At 37.5% G+C, this 22,199-nt stretch overlaps 1 protein-coding gene across 1 annotated transcript in view; it reads right to left on the bottom strand.

The window, feature by feature from the left end:
* Positions 1–1,107: 1,107 nt before the first annotated feature.
* The window catches only part of LOC149532039 (P-loop containing nucleoside triphosphate hydrolases superfamily protein), a 32,043-nt gene continuing 10,951 nt past the window's right edge, over positions 1,108–22,199 (bottom strand). The window contains exons 4-7 of the mRNA XM_089808761.1: positions 22,085–22,195; positions 20,794–20,932; positions 2,023–2,138; positions 1,108–1,854 (exon numbers count right to left, since the gene is read on the bottom strand). Coding sequence (XP_089664887.1) covers positions 1,666–1,854; positions 2,023–2,138; positions 20,794–20,932; positions 22,085–22,195 — 555 coding nt within the window. The 3' untranslated portion in view covers positions 1,108–1,665. The remainder of the gene's footprint in view (positions 1,855–2,022; positions 2,139–20,793; positions 20,933–22,084; positions 22,196–22,199) is intronic.

The following is a 22,199-nucleotide window of genomic DNA, read 5'->3' as shown; positions in this document are numbered from 1 at the left end:
ATGGCTAAGCTCTGTTCAGGCATGGGTATTGTACAATTCAATAGCATCATATGTCTAAGCACTGTGATAACTGACAGCTAAGACGATTAAGAGAATTGAGCATTTCATATTGCTGAGCCCCATAGGATACGTCCTCTCTGTTTTGGCTTCTCTGGACATTATTGTAACTCTTTCCTGTTGAATAATGGTACGTCAGTAAACTCTAGTGTCCCCTGCGAACGTCGCACTACGTAATTTTTATACAATGTTTAAATTTTAAAAATAAAATTGTTGATCTATTTTTAACATTATCATCTAGTCCTATTAAAAAGGATCTTGGTATTTTGGAATGTATTGTGAATGATAGTTCACACCAAATTAAGGGCTCTGTATTGCACAAATTGCAGAATGTGAGGTGCACTTAGGCAATAGTCCACAGTATTCGAACTCAAAATTCATTAGTTTTAAATTATAATCCGTCCAAATAAGACCAAACTAGAACCTTCGATAAATAACTTACTTTCTGAAGACTATCTATTAACATCATCATCGACTCCTATTAAAAAGAATCTTGGTATTTTAGACTATATTCGGAACCGAAAACTTGTGAATGGAAGTTCGCACCAAATTAGGGGATCTGCATTGCACCAATAGCAGGGTTGAGATGCACTTAGGCAATAATCCACAGTATTTCAACTCAGTAATTGATTACTTCTAAAATGAAATCCATCCAAATAAAACCAAACTAGAACCTTCAATAAATAACTTACTTTCTACAGACTAACTAAAACGCGAGTTTAGAACTCAAGGACCAAAGTTTTAAAATTGATTGAAAACTCATTATGATCTCTCAGTTAAAATAAAAGTAATATTTATTGTATTTATAAAATTCTGTCTACTGATGTAATGCATGCAGTACGATCAGCAAACATATAAATCAAACGCATGCAAATTGTGGGTAATGCGATGCAGGTGGGAATTTGAAGTTCACATTTACTAGCCTCCCTATTCAAATAAGTAAATATTTTACAGAATATTTATGATGAAATATGACCATATCGATTTATTTAAATGGTACTATTATTTATTTTGCTGATGTGAATGCAGAATCCAGATAGTAGAAACATAGGAGTTTAAAACTCAATTGTGTAAAATTAATAAATAACAACTTCAGTTGCAACTCTGGAAACAAGACTTCATAAACATAAGTTATAATCCTTCTGCTAATTAAATTATTTTACATAACTTAATTGCCTGAATATAAATGCAGCGGCCAAAAAAATTTGACATATGATGATGCTCAATATGGAGCATGAAAAATTCTCTAACACACAAATCATCCCCATGTCTCATTGATTTGACTTGCAGTTTCCTTCCCTTGGCATTTATGCTCAACTGAATGATCCCCCATGAAATAGATGCAAGGATTGAACAAATATTGAGATAGTCACAACAAATCTTAATGCTGGAAAATTGAGGCAAAAGTTGCTGCTGAAAAACACTAATCAACAAATGTAATGACCAAGAGTATGGCCGCTGGACATGGTGAAGATATCCTAAGAATTGGGGACCAACTCTCACTATAAACCCTAACAATTTCCCTGGTTTTGCTCCACAGATAATAAACTCTTAAGAATTTAGCTGAAAGAAATAAGATACATTAAAATACTAGGAAATTAAGCCTTGTTACATTTTTTGCTTCCCTTTTCTCATTTTGTCTAGCTTGCTCTCAGCTTCCTTCAATTGAAGTCGCAAATTGGATACTCTATGTTCTAATTCCTCTAAACTTTCTGCTGGATTGGTTGTATCTGAACATGATTTGTATGGAGTAAGAAGATTAATTGAAAATTTCTTCAAGGCCTCCACTCCACATACCTGTAAACAATATTTCGAAAAGTTTCATACTGTGTAATTGACTGCTGAAAGTGTCTTATCAAATATTTAAATTTTCAATAGATGAATCATCATACTAAAGAGGTACCATGTACGTTGATAACCATAGTAATATTATTTGAGGAACCACATCAGTAACTGTTGACCAACCTCTTCATGTAACAATGGTAGCAAAGTAATGTGAAAATCTTCATATAGCATAAAATACTGGTCGAGATACTTCTGTTGCATACGCATACGTGCTTTGAGCAGCCTTGATTCCACACCTGCTCAAAATAAAAGTTAGTACAAAGAACCAGATTCTAAGCATCGAAGTTCTGAAAAGCATTCAGAGACTCTGACTTAGTTCAAACTTCAGTCTATTAATGCAAGCAGAAAATCTTAAAATATGCAGGAATTTAAGTACAAAAATTAATCCACATTTGGAAACAATTCACCCCACTTTGTTCCCAATTACTTAGAAGATGGAAATGGACTTAGGAAACCGGTAGTCTAATATTGTGCTTTAAAAATGACATACTCCACAAGATTCAGAATTTTTTCTCAACACCGAATTCATGTGTTCAGGACAGCAATTTGATTTGAAAACTATGGTCTCTTCCCCACAATAATACTTTTTTTTTGCACTGGTTTTTTGCACTTTCGTCTTGACATTTGGAGTTGGTGGTAAGTAGTTCAAATCTATATTTGGTTCATTCAGTTTCCTATTTTTATTGAAATGCATTGGAGGCAATGTGAGCTAGTAGTTGAATAAGAATTGAGAAAGAGACTGGGTGTAGACTTGCCAATTTATATCAGTCTGTTTCTGTAAGTCTGCTATGTTAATTGTGCTATATCTCCCACTTTAGAGGTTGTGTCTAGTGGATCCTGCGGGAAGTAAGTTGAGGGTCAAAGATAATCTATTTCAACGCATTTCTTCAAGCACAGACTTCTTTGATGGTGGCATCTTCAATTGATAGATTTTAGGCTGCGCAATCAATGAAATGGAAGAAAAAGAAATGAATAATTTTGAAATTTAAAGTCTTAATACTCAAACCTCAGTTGCTTGGATGTCAAAATTTACAGTGCACGAATTGTAGCATGGTGTGTTTGTTTTATTTAAATATGCTCAGTAACAAAATAATGCAGTGCAGTTTGATCTTATGCTCAACAGCAACTACACTGATAGAAAAAGTTAGTTTTCTGTTGACATAGTTTTTCCTGTATGCCCAGTAGCTCAGGTTCAAACATAAGGTTCAGCTGCATGGTGACAGTGGATTGAATAAAGCCCAAGTAGAAAAGATAAATCATGATGTAAAGATTGCCCTTTAATTAAGACAGGCTTCCCCCAAGCCTGGTCAGTAGAATTTTCTGGGATTTTAGTGGGTGATGTAAGGTAGGTAAAGTGTCTTTGGTAAGCTTACTCAAAGGGATGAGAAATGGATTTTTTTTAGATAAACTTTCCGAGTTTGAGAGTTTCCCCATTCTTCCATCATCAACAATGCTCAAAAATGTCTCTGTATCATTGATCTTATTAAAGGAAAATGACTACAACAGGGTACGCTTTCACCAAGAAAGCAGTAGCATCCTATAATGACCACTGGATCTTAATGAGTTCCATGTCATACACATTTTGCAAGTCATTTAGAAAAAGACAAAACTTACAATGCTGCAGGCCAAAGATAAGAAAAGATAGAAAAACTTGTAGTAAATTTCAAGTTAATAAAGCCAAAATGTTACCTCCAGCAGGAAGACCATGCCTTTGATAGAATCTGAAAACAAATGGAAAGGTGCATCTATAGGGTGCCACTAGTCTACCATTAGCTCCAAAACAGGACCAAACTAACTGATATATGTAATGTCCCCTACTTAATGTGACCATCAAGGTCAATAGATTAGCCTATGACAGGAGCTTTTGTAGACTAATGAAGTGATTAGGGAGCTCATCTAGCAGTATTTTTAGGAGTTACTATTTTTAGTAAGTCAGTGGGAGTCAAGTGATATGAAAATTTGCAGTGTTCGGCTTGGTGGATTTGGTTGAGCTATTTCTAACGAACTATCATACATGGTATTCTAAGTTTGACTCTTACATGATTTTAATGCCAAAGTTAATTTACTTTATTATAAAGTGATAATTAAATAAAAGACTTATTAATTAAGTCACTTTATTATAAAGTTGTTTTAAAAAGGTGTTTCTCATTTATCTCACATTGCTTATGCAGATGAAGTCGACTTCTTGGAGGACCTTATATTCTCTTGGCTGGAATGAGTTGGGGTATGCTTCGAGGATATTACTATTATGCTATCGGATTTCTAGGAAATCTAATTGTTGAGCTTGGAGCATGAAATCTCTTTTTGCTAGCATCTCTTTGCTGTTGAAAGACACAGTCAGGAGGATTACCGGGTGTTTTCATTCAAGAAACACAGTGGGATTTATTGTGTTTTGCTACAGTGCACGTGAATAGTGATTTTGCTACAGTGCGCGTGAATAGTGTTTTTGCTATAGGGTGTGTGAATAATGTTTTTGCTACAGTGCGTGTGAATAATGCAGCTACAGTACGCGTGAATAGTGCAGCTACAGTACGCGAACAGTGTTGCATTGAGTTTCTTGTACACTCTAGCTGATTAAAGTTTGAGGGGGCTGTCATTTCATCAGCAGATCACTATGGCATCTACTCCCAGTTTCCTTCCATCATAATGTTCATTTTTGGGCATTGTAATTGTTAAATACCAGTCTGAATATTTGCTACAGCCTATGAGGCAATTGTATGTAAACCTTTCTATTGCAAAATCCATATTTTATCAGCAAATAAAGAGGTTCTAGACTTTGCATATTTATTGTTGTATGTTTGCTAAGTGTTTGTCAAAATGCCATGTTGAAAATCGCACTCTAATTGATAATACTTAGTAGTTTGCAAGTCTCCTCAAAAAACAAAAAAGGGGTGGTTATTACAGTGGTATCAAAGCTTTAAGTCTTGTCATCTTGTGAAAGCCTTAAAGGGAATTTGGAACAACTGGATAAAGGGAAAAGTGTTTGACGAAATGTCAAAACACTAAAGTCAAAAATAAAACAGGTTTAGAATGTAGGTTTGAGCATGCGACAAAGGCCATTAACTTCTGCCATACTAGAGCAAGACAACAAAGATTCAGACTCACAAAGCAAGCAGTCTAGTTCATCCGTGCAGGTTAACATAGAATCTGGTCATACAAACATAGAGGAGATATTCTTTGAACAAGACAGCCGTATGGGTGACCGAGATGACAGGTATAAAGGACTAGGCGGAGGCAGGAATGTCAGTCAAGATCAAGAGAAGGTAATGTCTAGACAGTTACTGAGTACATTAGAGGAGGGGCAGCGGAATAAGCAAATGGATATGATGTTGCAACTTATGGCTAGACAGATGGGCATCAATATTAATCTAGGTGATGCTAACAATGGAAATGGGGTCAATGATAATAATGGAGGCCGAGACAACAACAATGGTCTTGAGAATAACATTAATGGTAATAATAATGGACATGGCAACAATGGGAATGAGGCTGATAACTTTAGAGATGTTACACGCCCAGCTCGAACAGCAAGCTCAGTACCACCCAAAGATCTGGTACAACCAGTAAACGAACCGCAGATTACCGAGTTACAAGATCAGTTCAGGAGGGACTGGGAAACTAGTGGACCGAAGTTTCAGGCAGATATTTCCCTTGGAGATTATATGGACTTGAGGATGAGACACATGCCTAGAGCAGGAGGGAAAAATCAAAACTTTGAGCTTAGAGAGAAAGTTGGAAAACTTTCTTGACCTTATTATGATGCTTCACAGAAGATGATTGCACGAGCTTGGGTGCAAAAAGTAGATACATACTTCCAACTAAATCCTATGCCTGAAGAGGAGGCTATCAAGTACGCGACTATTCATTTGGATGGTCCAGTGCATGAGTGGTGGCACCGTTATATGGTAACCTTGGGGCATAATCAGATCACATCTTATGAGGAGTTCACTGAGAGACTCATAAAGAGATTTGATACCAAAGATCCCGAGTTACAGATTAAAGAGTTGCCACAGCTCAAGCAGTGGGGATCAGTTGAGATGTATATTAGTGAATTTTTGAGGTTAGCTGTGTTGTTTATAGATATTACAAAGAGCAAATTAGTAGTTTTTTTTATGGACAAACTCTCAAATCCCTTGAGGGGTTGGGTCAAGGGGCATAACCCAACTAAATTATAGGAGGCTACTAAGAAGGCTTGTGACTTAGCACCTTCTTCTTTTAAGAGCAAATTTCAGCCTAGGGATTCACATACGAAGAATGATAAGGTTAAGGACAAAAAGTCTTTTTACTAGGATGCACAACCAAAAGGGGATAATAGGAAGTTGGATAATGACACCCTGAATGAGTTGAGGAGGAAGAAGCTGTGTTTTTATTGTAGAGAGCCTTGGGACTTATCTCATAAGTGCCCTCTTAAGGCTAAGGCAAATCCAATGGAGTATTTTTCAGCAGGGGACTCACAATCAGAGGGGGAGGATCAGCACTCTGATTCGGATGAGAGTAGCACTTCGGATGGGAGCAACGATCCTAACTATGATAGGTCATTGGCACAATTGACGGGGGCTCAAGAGGCGATCACATTTAGGGTCAGGAGTACTATCCAGGGGCAGAAGGTGATCTCTCTCATTAACACTGGGGCTACACATAACTTCATTGATGTGTGGTTGGTAGCCACGAGAGGTTTATAGATCGAGGAGCATGCTAGTTTTAGAGTCATGGTAGTTAATGGTGACAAATTATTATGCACTCGGAAGATATCTAATCTTCACATCAAGTTTGGAGATGGCTATGAGTTGGAGGATGAGTTCTATGTAGTAGACATGAGAGACTATGATGTCCTCCTCGACATGACATGGATAGCCTTGCTAGTTGAGTTCACACTCAACCTAGCGAAATTGGAGATGAGAGTCAAGCATGAGGGCAGAACTGTTGTACTCAGAGAACTTTCAGATGGGAGTTGCAGAGTAGTCTCCTTGGGGAGAATGCAAAGACTTTTTCGGTATAATGACATAGAGTAGGCAGCAGAATGTTTCATTATGCCAGCTCCATAGGAGCCACAGGCAAAGAGTCATCCACCAAATATCCAGGAGATACTTGACAGGCACGCCAAAGTATTTGACGATATTCCACATGGGGTTCCTCCTGACAGGGGGATAGAGCATGTAATTGAGCTTGAGGATGGAGCCAAACCACTCATGATTGCTCCCTATCGTCATCCTAAGAAACACAAGGATGAGATAGAGAAAGCAATTAAGGAACTATTGGAGATGGGGCACATCAGGCCTAGCAAAAGCCCTTTTGCTTCAGCAGTAGTTCTAGTGAAGAAAAAGGATGGGACGATGCACATGTGCAATGATTACAGGGCACTGAATAAGAAAACAATTAAAAACAAGTATCCTATTCCTAGGATTGATTAGCTGATTGTTGAGTTGCATGGTGCATGCTTCTTCACCAAAATCAATTTACGATCCAAATATCACCAGATCAAGATGAGAGCAGAGGACATCGAGAAGTCAGCATTCCGATGTCACTATGGCCACTTAGAGTTTATGGTTATGCCATTTGGGCTAACCAATGCACGTGCCACATTTCAGGGTTGTATGAGCCAAGTGTTCAGGGGGCAATTGAGGAGATTCATCTTGATTTTTTTTTATGACATCTTGGTCTTCAGTAAGACCTGGGAAGAGTACTTGCAACATCTGGAGGAGGTGTTATCTATTCTAGATAGTCATTGTATGCCAAGGAATCAAAATGCGAGTTTGGCATGATCAAGCTCCTTTATTTGGGCATATTATTAGTGCAAATGGTGTTCGGGTTGATCCCAGAAAGATTAGAGCTATTGTGGATTGGCCTACTCCCACAAACCTCACACAGCTTAAGGGGTTCTTTGGTTTATGTGATTTTTACAGGAGGTTCGTTAGGGAATTCTCACAGATTCTTGCACGTTTGACAAATCTCACCAAGAAAGAAGCCTTCATATGGATAGAGGCAACACAGAGATGTTTTGACCACTTCAAACAGGTAATGTCATCTTGTCTGGTTCTAGCTCTACTGGATTTTACAAAACCATTTGAGCTTCAGTGTGATGCTTCAAGAGATGGGATAGGGGCAGTACTGATGCAAGAGAAACACCCCATTGCATTCGAGAGTAAGAAGATCCGAGGAGTTGAGAGGAGCTATTCTATCTACGACAAGGAAATGTTGGCCATAATGCATGTGTTGGCCAAATTCCGATCTATTTTGATAGGTGGGTGTTTTGTGATCAAGACTGATCACAATAGTATTAAATGTTAGGAATAAAGTGTCTCAACCTTGTATAATTCCTATTCTTATTATTTGTTTTGTAAAATGTATTTCTTGCAAATAATGTTGATGTGTCGACATCTTGAATTGTGTATAAGGAGATCATGACTAAAACGGTTATGACGGATTCCTATGACACGTAAGAGCTATGTTAGGAAGATTCAATGACAGGTGAAGACATGTGGCAACTAAGATATTTGAGTACTGTACACTCTACCCCAATAGTGGGGAAATAAATTTTGGGGTTCCTATTTTCTCGGAGAATGGTAAAACCCTAATACGGTTTACCTTTGGGAGTAGCCCTAAAGTGAAGCGCATGTTATAAGCATTTTTAGGGTTGCGAAGAGATGAGATGCGAAAAAGGTGTATTGTTGGTACTGCGAGTAGCTACTGGAGTCTTCTGTTGTCGATGTTGAACTTGCATTGCAAGTGTATTGTAACCTTGTGTTGAAGATAATACATTGTGCAGGTTCTGAAGGGGTGGGGTTGTTTTATCGAAAGGTTTTTCCCCACCCCGGCAAATCCTTGTGTTATGTGTTCCTTTCTCTGTCTATTTTCTGTATGCATGGTTGGCTGCAATATTGTTGTTTACATGATATTGAATCTGTAAGTCAAGAAGATTTTAATAGGATTTGCATCATACTTTCCTTATGAGATTAATGTAGGAAGCTGTTTCCGCACCTGAGTTTCCTTACATTAAAGACTTCATGGGCCACCATGTTCTTAATGACCAATAGCAAAAATGGGTTACCACATTGCAAGCCTATGACTTTGACATAGAGTTTATCAAAGGTAAGAAAAATGTGGTCGCTAACGCTTTATCTCAGAGACCTCACTTATGTGCTCTAGCAGAAATTTTAGGAGATTGGAGAGATTGTATTTCAGCAGAGTATGTAGGAGATGATTGGGCTTTTGGGATAGTTGAAAGCACCCTTCAAGATGACAGGTATGTAGTGTTGGATGGGTTAATCAGATTTCACGACAGGATTTATTTGATTCCTACATCACATTTTAGAGAGGAGATCTTGAGGGCATTTCATAATGCACCTAAAGCTGAACATCCTGGGATCTTCAAAACTTATAGGCAAATCCATGAGAGATTCACCTAGAGGGGACTCAAGGATGACGTACAAAGATATGTGAGAGAGTGCGTGGTGTGTCAGCAGAATAAGAGAGAGCACACTTTTCCCACAGGATTGCTTCTGCCCTTGCCCATTTCCGAGAGGAAATGGGAAAGTATTTTGATGGATTTCATCACCAGGTTACAACGAGTGCAAAGGAGAGATTGCATCTATGTGGTGGTAGACCGCTTGATGAAATTTGCTCACTTCTTTGCTATTCCATCCACTTACACAGCAGCATAAATGGCAGATCTTTTCTTCAGAGAGATATTCAGGTTACATTGGCTGCATAGATTCATAGTCAGTGACCGGGATAGTAAATTTATGAGTGTTTTTTGGAAAGAATTGTTTAGGTTGTGTGGTACGGATCTTACACCCAACACTAGTTACCATCCACAAACAAATGGGCAGATAGAGATTGTGAATAAATGGGTGGAGGGATATTTGAGAAACTATGTGAGTGCACAACAGAGACCATGGGTCAGATGGCTGCATATGGGAGAGTATTGTTATAATACCAGTTATCATATGTCCATTTAAGATGACTCCTTTCATGGCACTGTATGGTTATGAAGCACCTAGCTTCATCGATTTATTTTTGGGGGACAGCAGAGTGCCCAAAGCGGAAGACTTATTGCAGAATATTCAAGATATCTTGAAAGTGCTCATGGAGAACATACAGCAGGCTAAGAATCAATAGAAGTTGTATACTGATCAACACAAGTGTTAAATCTCAATTTTTGACCTAATTTGAAATATAGCCGTTGAGGTTCACATGAAGTCAGTTGACAATTTAATTTGTTATAATCTGGCAAAATGGTAAGATAGTTAGTCGTTATGATTTCAAGTGAAGATAACATGTTAGTTGATCATTAATCATGAATTCATGGAATTGAGAAGTTAATTATGATTAAATAATATAATTTAACTGCAGGGAATTTCCTTGCAGGAAACATGTCAAAGGAGTGGAAGCATTGTCAGAAAAGAATTAGGCAGGAGCATCACCATCACTAGACAGATGGGTAGAGGACCTAGCGACTTGGAACAAGATACATTTGTGGGGCCTGCATGAGTTATTTAAACAAATAATTTACATAAAATAATTGAGTTAAAATATAAAACGTATCTCAAGGATTTTAATTTATCTTTCATCATATTATTTTAATAAATATTTATAAACGTGCATATAATATAAACATAATTTGACACCATTATAATTTAATAATTAATAAAGTGATGTTACATGTACATTTATAAATATAAGATTATAATAATGTTTGAATTAAAATAACATTTGGATAATTTTCGAATTACAACCTTCCAACTCTTTTCTTTCCGATTTAATATTCTTTGCTTTTAAACAATAACACTTGGCAAGATAAATCAATTTAATTTTTGGCAATTCGAATGGTCTTATAATCTTTCCAACTTCTCTTCCAACCTTTTATTTTCTTTTCCCTCTCTTCTCAATCGATTTTAATATTTGGTATTCGAATGGGCAATTAATCTTTTTGTGGTGGGAGCCTAGGAGTCATATTTGCTCTTCTTTTAAGGAAGCCATGAAAGGAGCCAGACTGATTATTATTCCATTCTTTACACTTATCCAAATTTCTTCTCTTCTTTTCTTAATCTGAAATGTTTTCATCTTAAGCCAAGCAACTTCTTTCTCTCTTGGATTGATATGTTTTTCTTTTAGCTGTGACAATCATACTGAGCCGTGACTCACGTTTTCCAGCCAAGCCATTGCAATTCGTCTTGCACAGTCAGTATTACATTGATCTTCCTTATTCCGCCATCGTTGTATACTTAAGCCAAGAGTCCAAGATAATGGGTGAACAAAGAGTTCCGGCCAGGGCAAGAAGAAGCCACATTGTACTTTCAAGTTTTTTTTTTATTTTCTTTCTCCTTCAAGGATAAGCCCGACTACAGTCGGATTTTTCCAAGATTAGAAACCATAGATGCATTGTAATTCATGATTCGTTTATCACCGAGTATGATATCTATTTTTCAGTCAATGCATAATGATAGGTCAAAGAATAATTTAAATATGATTTCCAAATCTTTTCTTTCTCTTTCTGATTCGAGTATCCATACACAGCTGGCCAGGCCTGTTAAGTAGTGGTCAATCCATAATACTAGCTATTGGTAAATCTGAGGTGTATATGAGATCATTCACCAAATATTCTTGAGTTATATCATTTATGAAATCCGTTGGTAATTGTAATAAACTGATTGATTATATGGAATCACACAATTGCACATGCTTAATTAAAATTTCCAAGCATATTTAGAACACTTTTGACATCGAGGAATTCACCGGCAGTGAAGCCATGAAATGGTGAAGAGGTGGAGTTAATCTGCAAGAACGCGGAAGATAAATCAGTTATGATTAAATTAATTAATTAAACATTCAATTTTGAAATCTTTAAAGAACATAATTATGTAATCACAAAGTGTGAAATGTTGGATGCATGTAATCTTCTTGTATAATTGACAAAACCGATTGTTCTGAGAATTCCGAACACCTAGGACTCACCTAGCTGTGTAGCCAAGGAGATGGGTGATGAGGTGAGAGAAAGGATTCATGAATAACATGAATCAGTATCAGTTAAGACAAAACAACGTTTATCATTTTTAATATGAATTAATTAATAACGCATGCATGAATTGTGATCTCTGCTGCCAAGTTGTATATTAAAATACCAAGATGCCCTATGGATGGCAAGATGACCCCTGTCTATTCTAGGTAGAGAGGTTCTTTCTCATTAGAGATTGTGTGGGGATAAGATTTGGTCCGAGGTTGGGTGGTTAAGCCCCTAACAATGTTTCACCTCTCCCCAAGATGTCAGACGTGTGTCAGACAAAGATAAGCTATGCATTCAATTGTTTATCGGAAACAGGTATTATCAATTTTATTTATGAGGAGGTAAGATTAAATTGAGTTAATTCATTATTACCATTATTTTACACCTAGATGCAAGAGATAGATTTATGGAATGTTTTTCATTTTTTATGAATATTGAATATAAGTATATTTTCTAATCTTGAGTTACTGTCACAGTTAAGTAATCGGAAGGAAAGGAATTTGAAGCCCTAACTGATTGAGTGATAACTGGACCCTAAGTGATACAGTGATATCAGGAGCCCTAATTGAATCCATGGTATCGGAAGCGATATTTAAATCAGTGGTATCGGAAGCCCTACTTGAATCAGTGGCATTAGAAGACCTAAGTGATACAACGGTATCAAAAGCCCTAAAAGATTCCAATGGTAATCAATGCCCTAATGATTACAATGGTAAGTGATGCCCTAATTTTAAATAGTGGTATTTAATGATAATTGTCATTTGATTTTGATTTAACAATATTGGATGGAAGTTATTTTGTGATATTGTTATAAAAGTATTGTGGACTAACCCGGGTTGTTGCAGAAGCATCCCTAGTTTTAATTTTCGATCTCAAATTTCAAGGTATGTCGTTTTTAATTTCTGTAGTAATTTCATTTGATGGTGTTTCAAGTTTTTTGTTAAGAAATTTTGTTTAACTGATTTTAACCGTCAATCCCTTTCATATGAATGAAACTGATTTAACTGACTTCCTGTGAAGATGAAGTGATAACTATATTTCTTTGAGTATGTTATTTGTTAATTAAGACTTGGGAAATCAGGATGTTACAACAGGGTAGAGCGCAGTTTTGAGGTAGGGGATATGGTTTACTTGAGGCTACAGCCATATAAACAGTCATCACTCAAGAAAAGCGGAGCCGAGAAGTTGAAGCCTAGGTTTTATGGACCCTACAGAGTGATTTGCAAAGCAGGTGAGGTCGCCTATGAGATTGAGCTTCCGGAGAGCAGTCGAATACATAATGTGTTTCATGTGTCGAGATTAAGAAAGCCACTGGTCAACGAATTGTGCCTTCTGCAGATTTTCACTGTTGGATGAGGAGGGTAAGCTTGTGTTGGTCCCTGAAGCTATTCTGGATACCAGAAAGAGGACTCTTAGGAACAAGGTAGTTAAGGAATACTTGGTTAAGTGGAGAAACCTACCAAAGGAGGATGCTACTTGGAAAAAGGAGCAGGTATTGCAACATCAAGAACTGAGATTTCTTCAGGACAAGCAATTTCAAGGGGGGTGGACTATAATGTCCCACTACTTACTGTGACCATTAGGGTCAATAGATAAGCCTATAAAAGGAGTTTCCATAGGCTAATGAAGTGATTAAGGAGCTCATTTGGTAGTATTTTCAAGAGTTACTATTTTTAGTAAGTCAGTGAGAGTCAAGTGATATTGAAATTTGCAGTGTTCAGCTTGGTGGATTTGGTTGAGCTCTTTCCGACGAGCTATCATACATGGTATTCTCAGTTCAACTCTTACATGATTTTAATGCAAAAGTTAATTTACTTTATTATAAAGGGATAATTAAATAAAAGACTTATTAATCACAACCAGCAATTAAATGGGCTATTTTCACTTTGAGCTAAGTAAGTTTAGCATGGCATTTAAATCTGGGCAATTAATAAAGATGTTAGTTTAATTTTGCTTTCCTCCAGGGCAAATCGGCCAGCTTGGAGGGACAAGGAAATTTTGGTATAAGAGGGGCTCCCTCCTCTCTTATTTCCTCATTCCATCTTCCTCCTCCTTCCTTGGTGAGCAATTTTTCTTGGAGAGGCAATTTGCAGATTTGAGCGATTTTCTTGGGCAGATTTTTCCTTGCTTGGCGGCATTTTCTTCTTTCCTCTTGGGCGAATTTCTGCCTAGGTCAGATTTTGGAGCAAATCTGAATTTTTCTTGCTTAGGCGATTTTTGTTGAGGTCTGATTTTCTTTCCAAAGGCTACAATTTCAACTTCCAGATTTGGGCAATTTTATTTGGCAAAGGAGATACATGATCCAAGGTCTGATTTTTGGCAAATGTGGGCAATTTCAAGGAAGTCAAAGTCCTGATTTTTGCTAGGGCATCATTATTTGCAAGGAGGCTTGACATTTCTAAAGTCTGATCCGAATTTGAAAAGGGCCCGATTATTCGTAAAGACAAAATTAAAGTAAAATTCTACTCATTTTAGAAGTAAAGATTGGTTTAAACGCGGATTCCACTCCTTGTTCTTGCTTGGTTTCGTTTCCCTTATATTCTTCTTGCATTCATCATCCACCACTTCATCATTCCATTAATAGGTTGAAGTTTGGAGAGATAAGTGTAGATTTCATGATAGGACACTTGGCGAGGCAAAAAATAAGCTAGACCACCCTAGGTTGAAGTTGGGAGATATAAATGTAGTCCATCCTAAGGTAACGAAGAAGCAAAAATAAGTGGTAGTCCCACCCCTAGGTTGAAGGTTGGAGATTGGCAAGTGTAGAGATAGGACTTGGAGAGGCAAAAATAAGCTAGATTCCATCGATAGAAAGAAGGTTGGAGATTGATAAGTGTAGTCCATATCATTTAGAACGAAGGGGCAGAAATAAGTGTTTAGGATGGTAGATGTTAGTGCAAGCAAGAACCCAAAGGGAACAAATACCAAAATAGACAAGGAAGACGTGATGCCTAAGACCACCTTCTTCTTGAAAGTGAGGCAAATAGGTGACACTAATATCGGTACAGTCAACATGATACAGTTAAAGGATAGATTGAAGGAAGGACAATCCCCCATGGGAAAGAAAATCTACAGAAACGAAATTGTACACGCAGCGGCCTTCCCTCCTACCTTGCCTTGTCTAGAATTGGTAATGGAGTGTGCATCCTGATTTGATATTGTTACCAAATCCATCATTTTTTATGAAGGGAAGGGTGTATTGGCCAACATCGGCAGACAAGGTGGTCGAAAAAGCATTTAATATCCCCCAACACAAAGGCATGACAGTGGTAATGATGGATCAAGCGGCCAAGTCATTTCAAGATAATCAAGAGGCTTTCTTCATTCACCTAAAGCAAAATTGGTTGCACGAAGGCAAGATGGGAGTTACCAAATCATCAAGGCTCACCGTGTCAAATTTCAAATCAGAATATGGTGATAAGTGTAGATTTCTCAGCTGGATCACGGACTTAGCTCAAGGTATGCAATTTGAAAACTAGATGTATTATTTTTATTGATGAAATTGAGAATGGAAAGAAAAGATTTGATTGGGCTAGGATTATAAGTGAAAATTTAGAATTGCAACTTAGGACCATGCAAAATCAAAAGAAATTCTATATGGGGTCCTATCTTTTCTATCTGATTGCGAGACTATATGAAAATCCTGGACTTAAGGCCTTAGGAGTAATTGGCAATTGGTTGGGCCAATGTTTGGTGCATGAGTGCTATCCACAGCTTCATTTGCACAACACCACGGATTATAAGATGTTTTGTGACGCCTTTTCCATGAAGACGGTAAGGATATTGCAAGGGACACCTGCTAAGAGGCTCTCAACCGAAGCAGAAGCAAAAGTCAAGAAGTATGGGAGTTGGTTCATCCAATTTTCGCAATTCACTTATATTAGAGTAGCAGGAAGTACAGTTTGTCCCAAGAGACTTCTAAAGTACCCACCCAACAAGGTAGTTTTGACGGAATTGGCTAGACAACTTATCATTATGACAAAATGATGAAACTTAAAGGTGAGACAGGGACTACCTTCTCATTTGGAATTGGCAATGATAGTTGTCCCAATCCTACCGCCTTTGCAGTTGCGGGGAAAGAGTTAGAATGGTATCATCTAGGATGGTATAGAGCAAGACAAGGATTCAATCCTAATGGTTTTATCAAGGCATCTCATGGAAATACATTTGGACATGTTCCTATGATAGAAGAATTTTGGACTAATGCCCAGGACAACTTTCATGTGAAAAAGCTAGCTTTCTCAAGATTTTTAGTGAACATGATGAGGGCAATCAGATGGAGAAGCCTTGATATTCCTGATCAACTAGAGGATGATGAAAATGTGCTAAGAAAATATTATGATACAGTAGATGCAATGGAGTTGAATCCAATGGATTGGGATGATCATCAGGTTCCTTCCTTGGAGGCAATTACAAGGAAAGTGGATCTACACACTGAGTTGTGGTATAATGAGAAGTTAAGGAAATTATAAAGTCGGAGGGTACACCTTACTTATGAGAAGATGAAATCAAAGGAAAGTCCAACAAAGTTAGTCGGATAGAAAGGTGGAGGCAATAGTCAGCAACAAAGAACAGTTAAGAACAAGAAGAGAGGTTTGGAGGTTGAGAAAAGTAAAGAACATCGGGAACCTCCAGCAAAGAAACAGAATGCAATGCCACCAAGAGAGAGCATAATTGAGGCTAGAAGCCAAGAAGATAATACAAGTAGACAAGGGGTCATGGTAGAGGTGAGCTCTGATTCAAAATCAAGTGGTTACAGCGACAGCACCGAGTATTCTCCTCTCTCAGAGAACCAACACGGAGATGATGTGATAATCACTAGTGAAGAAGAAGATAGGCCAATTGATATTGAGAAAATAAGCCAGGCACCTGAGGCCGTTGGTGATGCTTTGCTAGTTGAACCGAATCTAGATTTGGGGAGATGCACTGCACTACTATGGTTGAGGCAAATGCTCATGCCAAGAGGCGAGGTAGTGACTGCCCGAACAATTGAAGATATCCAAGGATTAATGGAAAGGGTGATAGCGAGAACTAGAAAAAAATTGCAAAAACGGTGGCAAAGGTGATCAGGAGCGACAATGATGGTCACCGAAGAGTTCATATTGTTATACCAACGATCAACAAGGCATTGGATGAGATTGTGGCTCAGGAATATGAGATAGAAGAGCATAACTTGGGAAGAATCATAGATGACATGGAATGTGAGGAGATTCAAGAAGGCATCATTTCAATTCGAGAAAGGTTGAGGAAGGCAAATGAAAGGATTGTAAAGTTGGAGGCCGAGAACAAGTATTGGAGAGATTGCCAACCTATCCAACAGTTGCACTAGGCAGCCCTTCCTCATGATAGCGGGAGCAACACAAAAGAGATATCGGCTTAGCTACGTGAAGTCAAGGATTGGATCCATGATACAATCCAAGATGGGCAAAATTTCTTGTCTTCCTTTGTCTCGACATTCAGGTCATTAGTGGCTATTAGAGATAGACTCAGAATATTTGAAGGTGAATGGAAGGATTTCCTTCCAGTCAAGGACTTAGCCATTCCCAGGCTACAAGCATTCATTGAGCTACCAAAGAAATATTTGGAAAGAGCCAAGTTGGTAGATGGAGGATTGAGTACAGTGGAGTCTTGGTTTGTTGCCTTGACTATCAAAATGAGAATACTTGAAGAGGTACAGAACGAGATTGCACAACAGAGCCCAGGCATTGACACTTCCATTTCAACCATGATGAGCGATGTTGGGGTTGCGCTTAATTTTGAAGATATCAAAGAGGAGAACATCAATGAGACAGAATTTGGATCGAGATTGGATGAGTTGGGGAAGGTTGCCATCAAGAAGAAACATTTGGGCACCCTTGCCTCCCTCAATGCCTTTATCAAATACGCGAAAGAATATGAGAAAGATCATGAGAAAACACTACAAGCAGCAAGCAACATGATGAATTCAGCTGAGCTCAAGATGAAACATACACCTTGCCCTCCTATGAAGAAAGTCAACGACAAGTTAGCCAAGTTCATCACTTTCGCTAAAAAGATGAAAGAAAAGTAGCCAAGTTCATCATTTTTGCTAAAAAGATGAAAGAAAAGGGTAGAACTATATTAGATGATCATTTAATGTAAGCCCAAGTGGCAAATTCTCCTTCTTCTTGGGTAGGATAGGTGTCTGATTCTGATTGGCTACCATTTTGGTGCCTTCTTATTGGTTGCCACGTTTCCTTTTTTTTCATTGGTCCATTGATGAGGTGGCATCTTCTCATTGGACGATGGGGTGGCAACCCTAATTAGGGTTTCTAGGATCTAATTTGGATCATTGGTTTTGCCTCTTTATCTCTACCGTCGGTTGTAATTTTGGCCTCTATATAAGGCCATTTGCTCTCATTTGTAAAGGGTCGGAGAAAATTGTTGCTAAGATAATACCAAAATTGCCTCTCTTTATCATTGTTGTGACTTGCATGGTGATTAAGAACATTTGGTGTTATTGCATGGTTTCTACTTCCAAATAGTTAAAGTTAGATTTCCTTTGAAGTTGTTAAAGTAGATTTCATTTCAAGAAGTTGTTAAGTAAGATTAAGTGTAGATGGATAGTTGCATGGTGAAATTAGTGGATGTTTGATAGGGATTTATAAACTAGGCCACTGGCATCCTAGCGGCTTGTTAGGAAGCCTTGTGTGGTAAACTAGTCCTTTTCCCTTGAATCATTGCATTTATGGAGGTAGAGCCGCTAGTTAGCTTTCATCAGATTCAATCCCCGTCCATTTGCTAATCTTTCCATTCATAGGAGTAGGAGTAGAGTAGCAAGTAGTTGATTAGTCGAATTTCATTCTAAGAAAGTTAGGAAGGTAAAAGTCATTAGCAGCATTATTGCCTCCTCGCGCAATCAACATTATCTGGCACTAAACCCTCCATCACTGCCACCATCAACATCATCTAGCACTCATACCGAATCATCACCATCATCCCAAAATCCAAGTCATCCTTGAATGAACAACGTAAGGCCGCCTACATGATTACCAGCAAATCACATCGATATAACTGAGTTAGTATCCACAAGTGTAAGGAACACTGGAGTTCTTCTCATGTCTTCATGAGTATTAACTTTTCAAGAGAGGAATTGAGTGTTTGATATCCCATTTCAAGTGTTCAATTGCTATATGTTATATAGTGGTACAAAACTGACATCAAAACAAGTCTCTTCAAAAAACAAAAAAGGGGTGGTTATTACAATATGTTAGCCAGATTTTATTTGATTCATCCCTTGTCATAACTTGGCTAAACTTTGGCAACAAAAATCACCCTTGGAGAGAATTAAATTGAAAGGGCTAATCAAATTAATATAGTATCACATTCTGTAGCTAGACAATGATCTGGGAAGGACAGCTATCTCAAGAAGAAAAGGGATAATAAGAATGCTCAGAAAATTGGCAGAGCTTTTTCTGGAAAAAATACGAACTTGTGAATACATAAAGCATAAAATCGTAATTTATCTTCTATGTTCCACCAAGTTTCCAGGACGAGGGTGACAGGTTACGGGGGAATGTATTCTAGATGGATTTTGTGGGAGGCCATATTTTAGGGATCGGCAGGGAGTAGAGCTATCAAAAATAAGATAAATTTATAAATTTAAAATATAGGAAATTTCAACTATTCAGATGGTAGCATTAGAGTTGAATTAATATTAGAGCTAAATTATGATTTCCCATATAGGTTGACAAATGAACTAACAAACTTCAATTGCTTTTCATTGTCAATGTGCTTATATATTGTATAAAATAACAACAAACTGCCCAAAGGCTGAGTTTAAACCACAAAATGTGCTGCTACCCCTTGTTAGAAAGGGCTAACATTACATCAAAGTTCTAATCAGTCGCTGCCATTATGAGGGACTGCCTCATCTAAAGAAACCTCAACAAATCCCTCTTATCTCTCCTCCTCAACAATTTATGTGGTACCTTCAATTTCAACATCCCAAAGTGTGGTTGGAGCTGAACAACGCTCAGTGCTATATCGATCCTAAAATTGCAAGGCACTGGACACAAGAATGAACTTCTCCAATTGTCGAGTGGTAAGCATATTCCTCTTGATTATTAATATTAATTTGACAGGTAGTACTCCTTAAAGGGGTTTGGACAATGCCCCAACAGAATCAAGAGCTGACAACTCTTGTGGGGGTCTAGGTCTAGTGCTTTCTATCATGATACATGGAAGGGTCAAGTAGTGGAGAACCCACTACCAAACCTACACTAAAGCCTTTAAGAACACATAAACTTTCAAAGCATATGCCATTGTTCATAATTTTATCATTTTCTTCTCGCAATTGTTGTTTGTATTCTTCACAATGTGAAAAAGGGCGATAACATATTTTTTCTTGAATTTGTTAGTTTGATGTTTTTAGGTTTAGGGTTAATGTAAAGGGGTGTCTTGTCCCAAAAAAAATTCATCCCAAAACATTTATGGCTTTTCTTCAAAACTAGCGATGGGATGGGAGCATTTCCAACTTTCAAGTCAGGATTGTACATCTCCACATAGCTTAGAATTTTTTCTGGTAGAGCTGGGAATTTGGATGTAAGTCTCTACTTGCTTACACAATAATTGCACTCTTTTCATTACTAACCATTAGAGCTTTAGAATTAGCCCAGTGTACTTAAAAAACTTTGAAGTTTCTTCAAATCCCAAAGCTTGCACAAAGATTAATGCTTCTTGCTCATTTATGAAATCTAAACATGATAGTGACCAGCCACATACTGATCCTTCTCCATTCATTGCATTATAACGAACATAAAGAGAAGTAAATATCTTATAATAAGATAAGAATCTCCTTTAGGAGTTTCATTGAAGTAACATTGACCCAATCTCTTTCTGCAAAAAAAGTTATGTGATAGACAGCTTACCTTCTTCATTATAAAGAATTTGATTGATGATTATATTATGTGTATCAATCTCAAACTTCGCAAGTTCTTGTACCAATCTCTCTGTCTCGTAAAGGGAGAGGAACTCAGGAATGCAGACACAAACAAATGTTGTTAAATCCTGTAAAACATAACACCAGATAAAGAATTAACCTTATACATCATAGAGATGAAGAATGAGAAACAGTAGTAAATATCTAAATGCTTCATTTTTACCTAAACATTCCAGAAAAATAGTAAATAATAAATATAGAAATACTTTATCAGTTAGCCTAAACACAGAAATAAAGTTTCAGTAGACAAGTAACATCGTTTAATTACAGAACATCTATAAAAGTTTAATAGGATTATATGGCATTCAATGTTGGAAGCTTAATCCTCTATGGGTAGACACCTCAAAGATGCTTTAAGTAAAATATGTATTGCTTTTAACAGAATGAAGCCACTGATTCTCTCTTCTTAAAAGGAAACACACCAGGTAATGTACTCCAAGAATTTCCATAAAAGGACAAACCATATATCCTCCCAGCAGCAGAGTAAATCCCTAACACTAAAATAAAATTAAAACTGATTAGCATACAGACATTAAACAACAGCAGCGCTAACAATATTTAAACCACCACCAGAAACCATCATTTTTATGAACATCCTGATCAGCTTCCAGCCAATATCCCTTCCATGAAACAGCAGGAGAAGAGTAATGTTCAACATCATGCATGACACATCAACAGCCACTCCATATGTAAGTGTGGTAGCTATTTTGCTAAAAACATGTTGACTCATGGTGGGGTTCTGCAGCAACTAAAGCTGCCCCTAACACAACAGCAGACCTCAGCAATAAGAAAGCCAGGCCAGATCTTGATATTGGGAACAATTATGTTCCCAGTACCAGCAGACACTAGTCACTGCACATGTAAATCCTGAAAGGACAATCAATCCAAGCACCAATGTATATGACCGGTCACCCTACCCAAAGCAAAAGCAAAATTAAAAAATTGAAGCCAGTAACATAGCTTAAAAGTTAAAGCAGTTCTTAACATTTTAGAACACTGAGCTAAAAAGGGAAGAATGGAATAAACAAAATGAACAATAAAATGAAGAAAATTTTAAGAATTTTGCAATGTTGCATAAAAGTTTTTATCATTGAAAATTTCAAAGTACGATACCATGCACAGTATAAAGCATTTGAAACTTGAAAATTATCAATGTAAAACCATAAGCAAAAACAGAGGCAAAGCAAATATGTAATTGTAAAATGAAGATTGAAGCTTACTGGATCCCGAAACTGCTTGTTGACTTGCTCTATCACATCTTTCATGCCTTCAAGCTTTCCCATTAAAGCATCTTCTCCAAACTCATCACCCATGCCAAAAAGTCCAGATACCTAG

Source organism: Cupressus sempervirens, chromosome 11 (assembly GCF_028749045.1).
Source record: "Cupressus sempervirens isolate cs-2001-9-10 chromosome 11, ASM2874904v1, whole genome shotgun sequence".
Taxonomy (NCBI): domain Eukaryota; kingdom Viridiplantae; phylum Streptophyta; class Pinopsida; order Cupressales; family Cupressaceae; genus Cupressus; species Cupressus sempervirens.
Note: the sequence above shows the minus strand (reverse complement) of the source record. Positions and strands in the feature narration are given on the sequence as shown.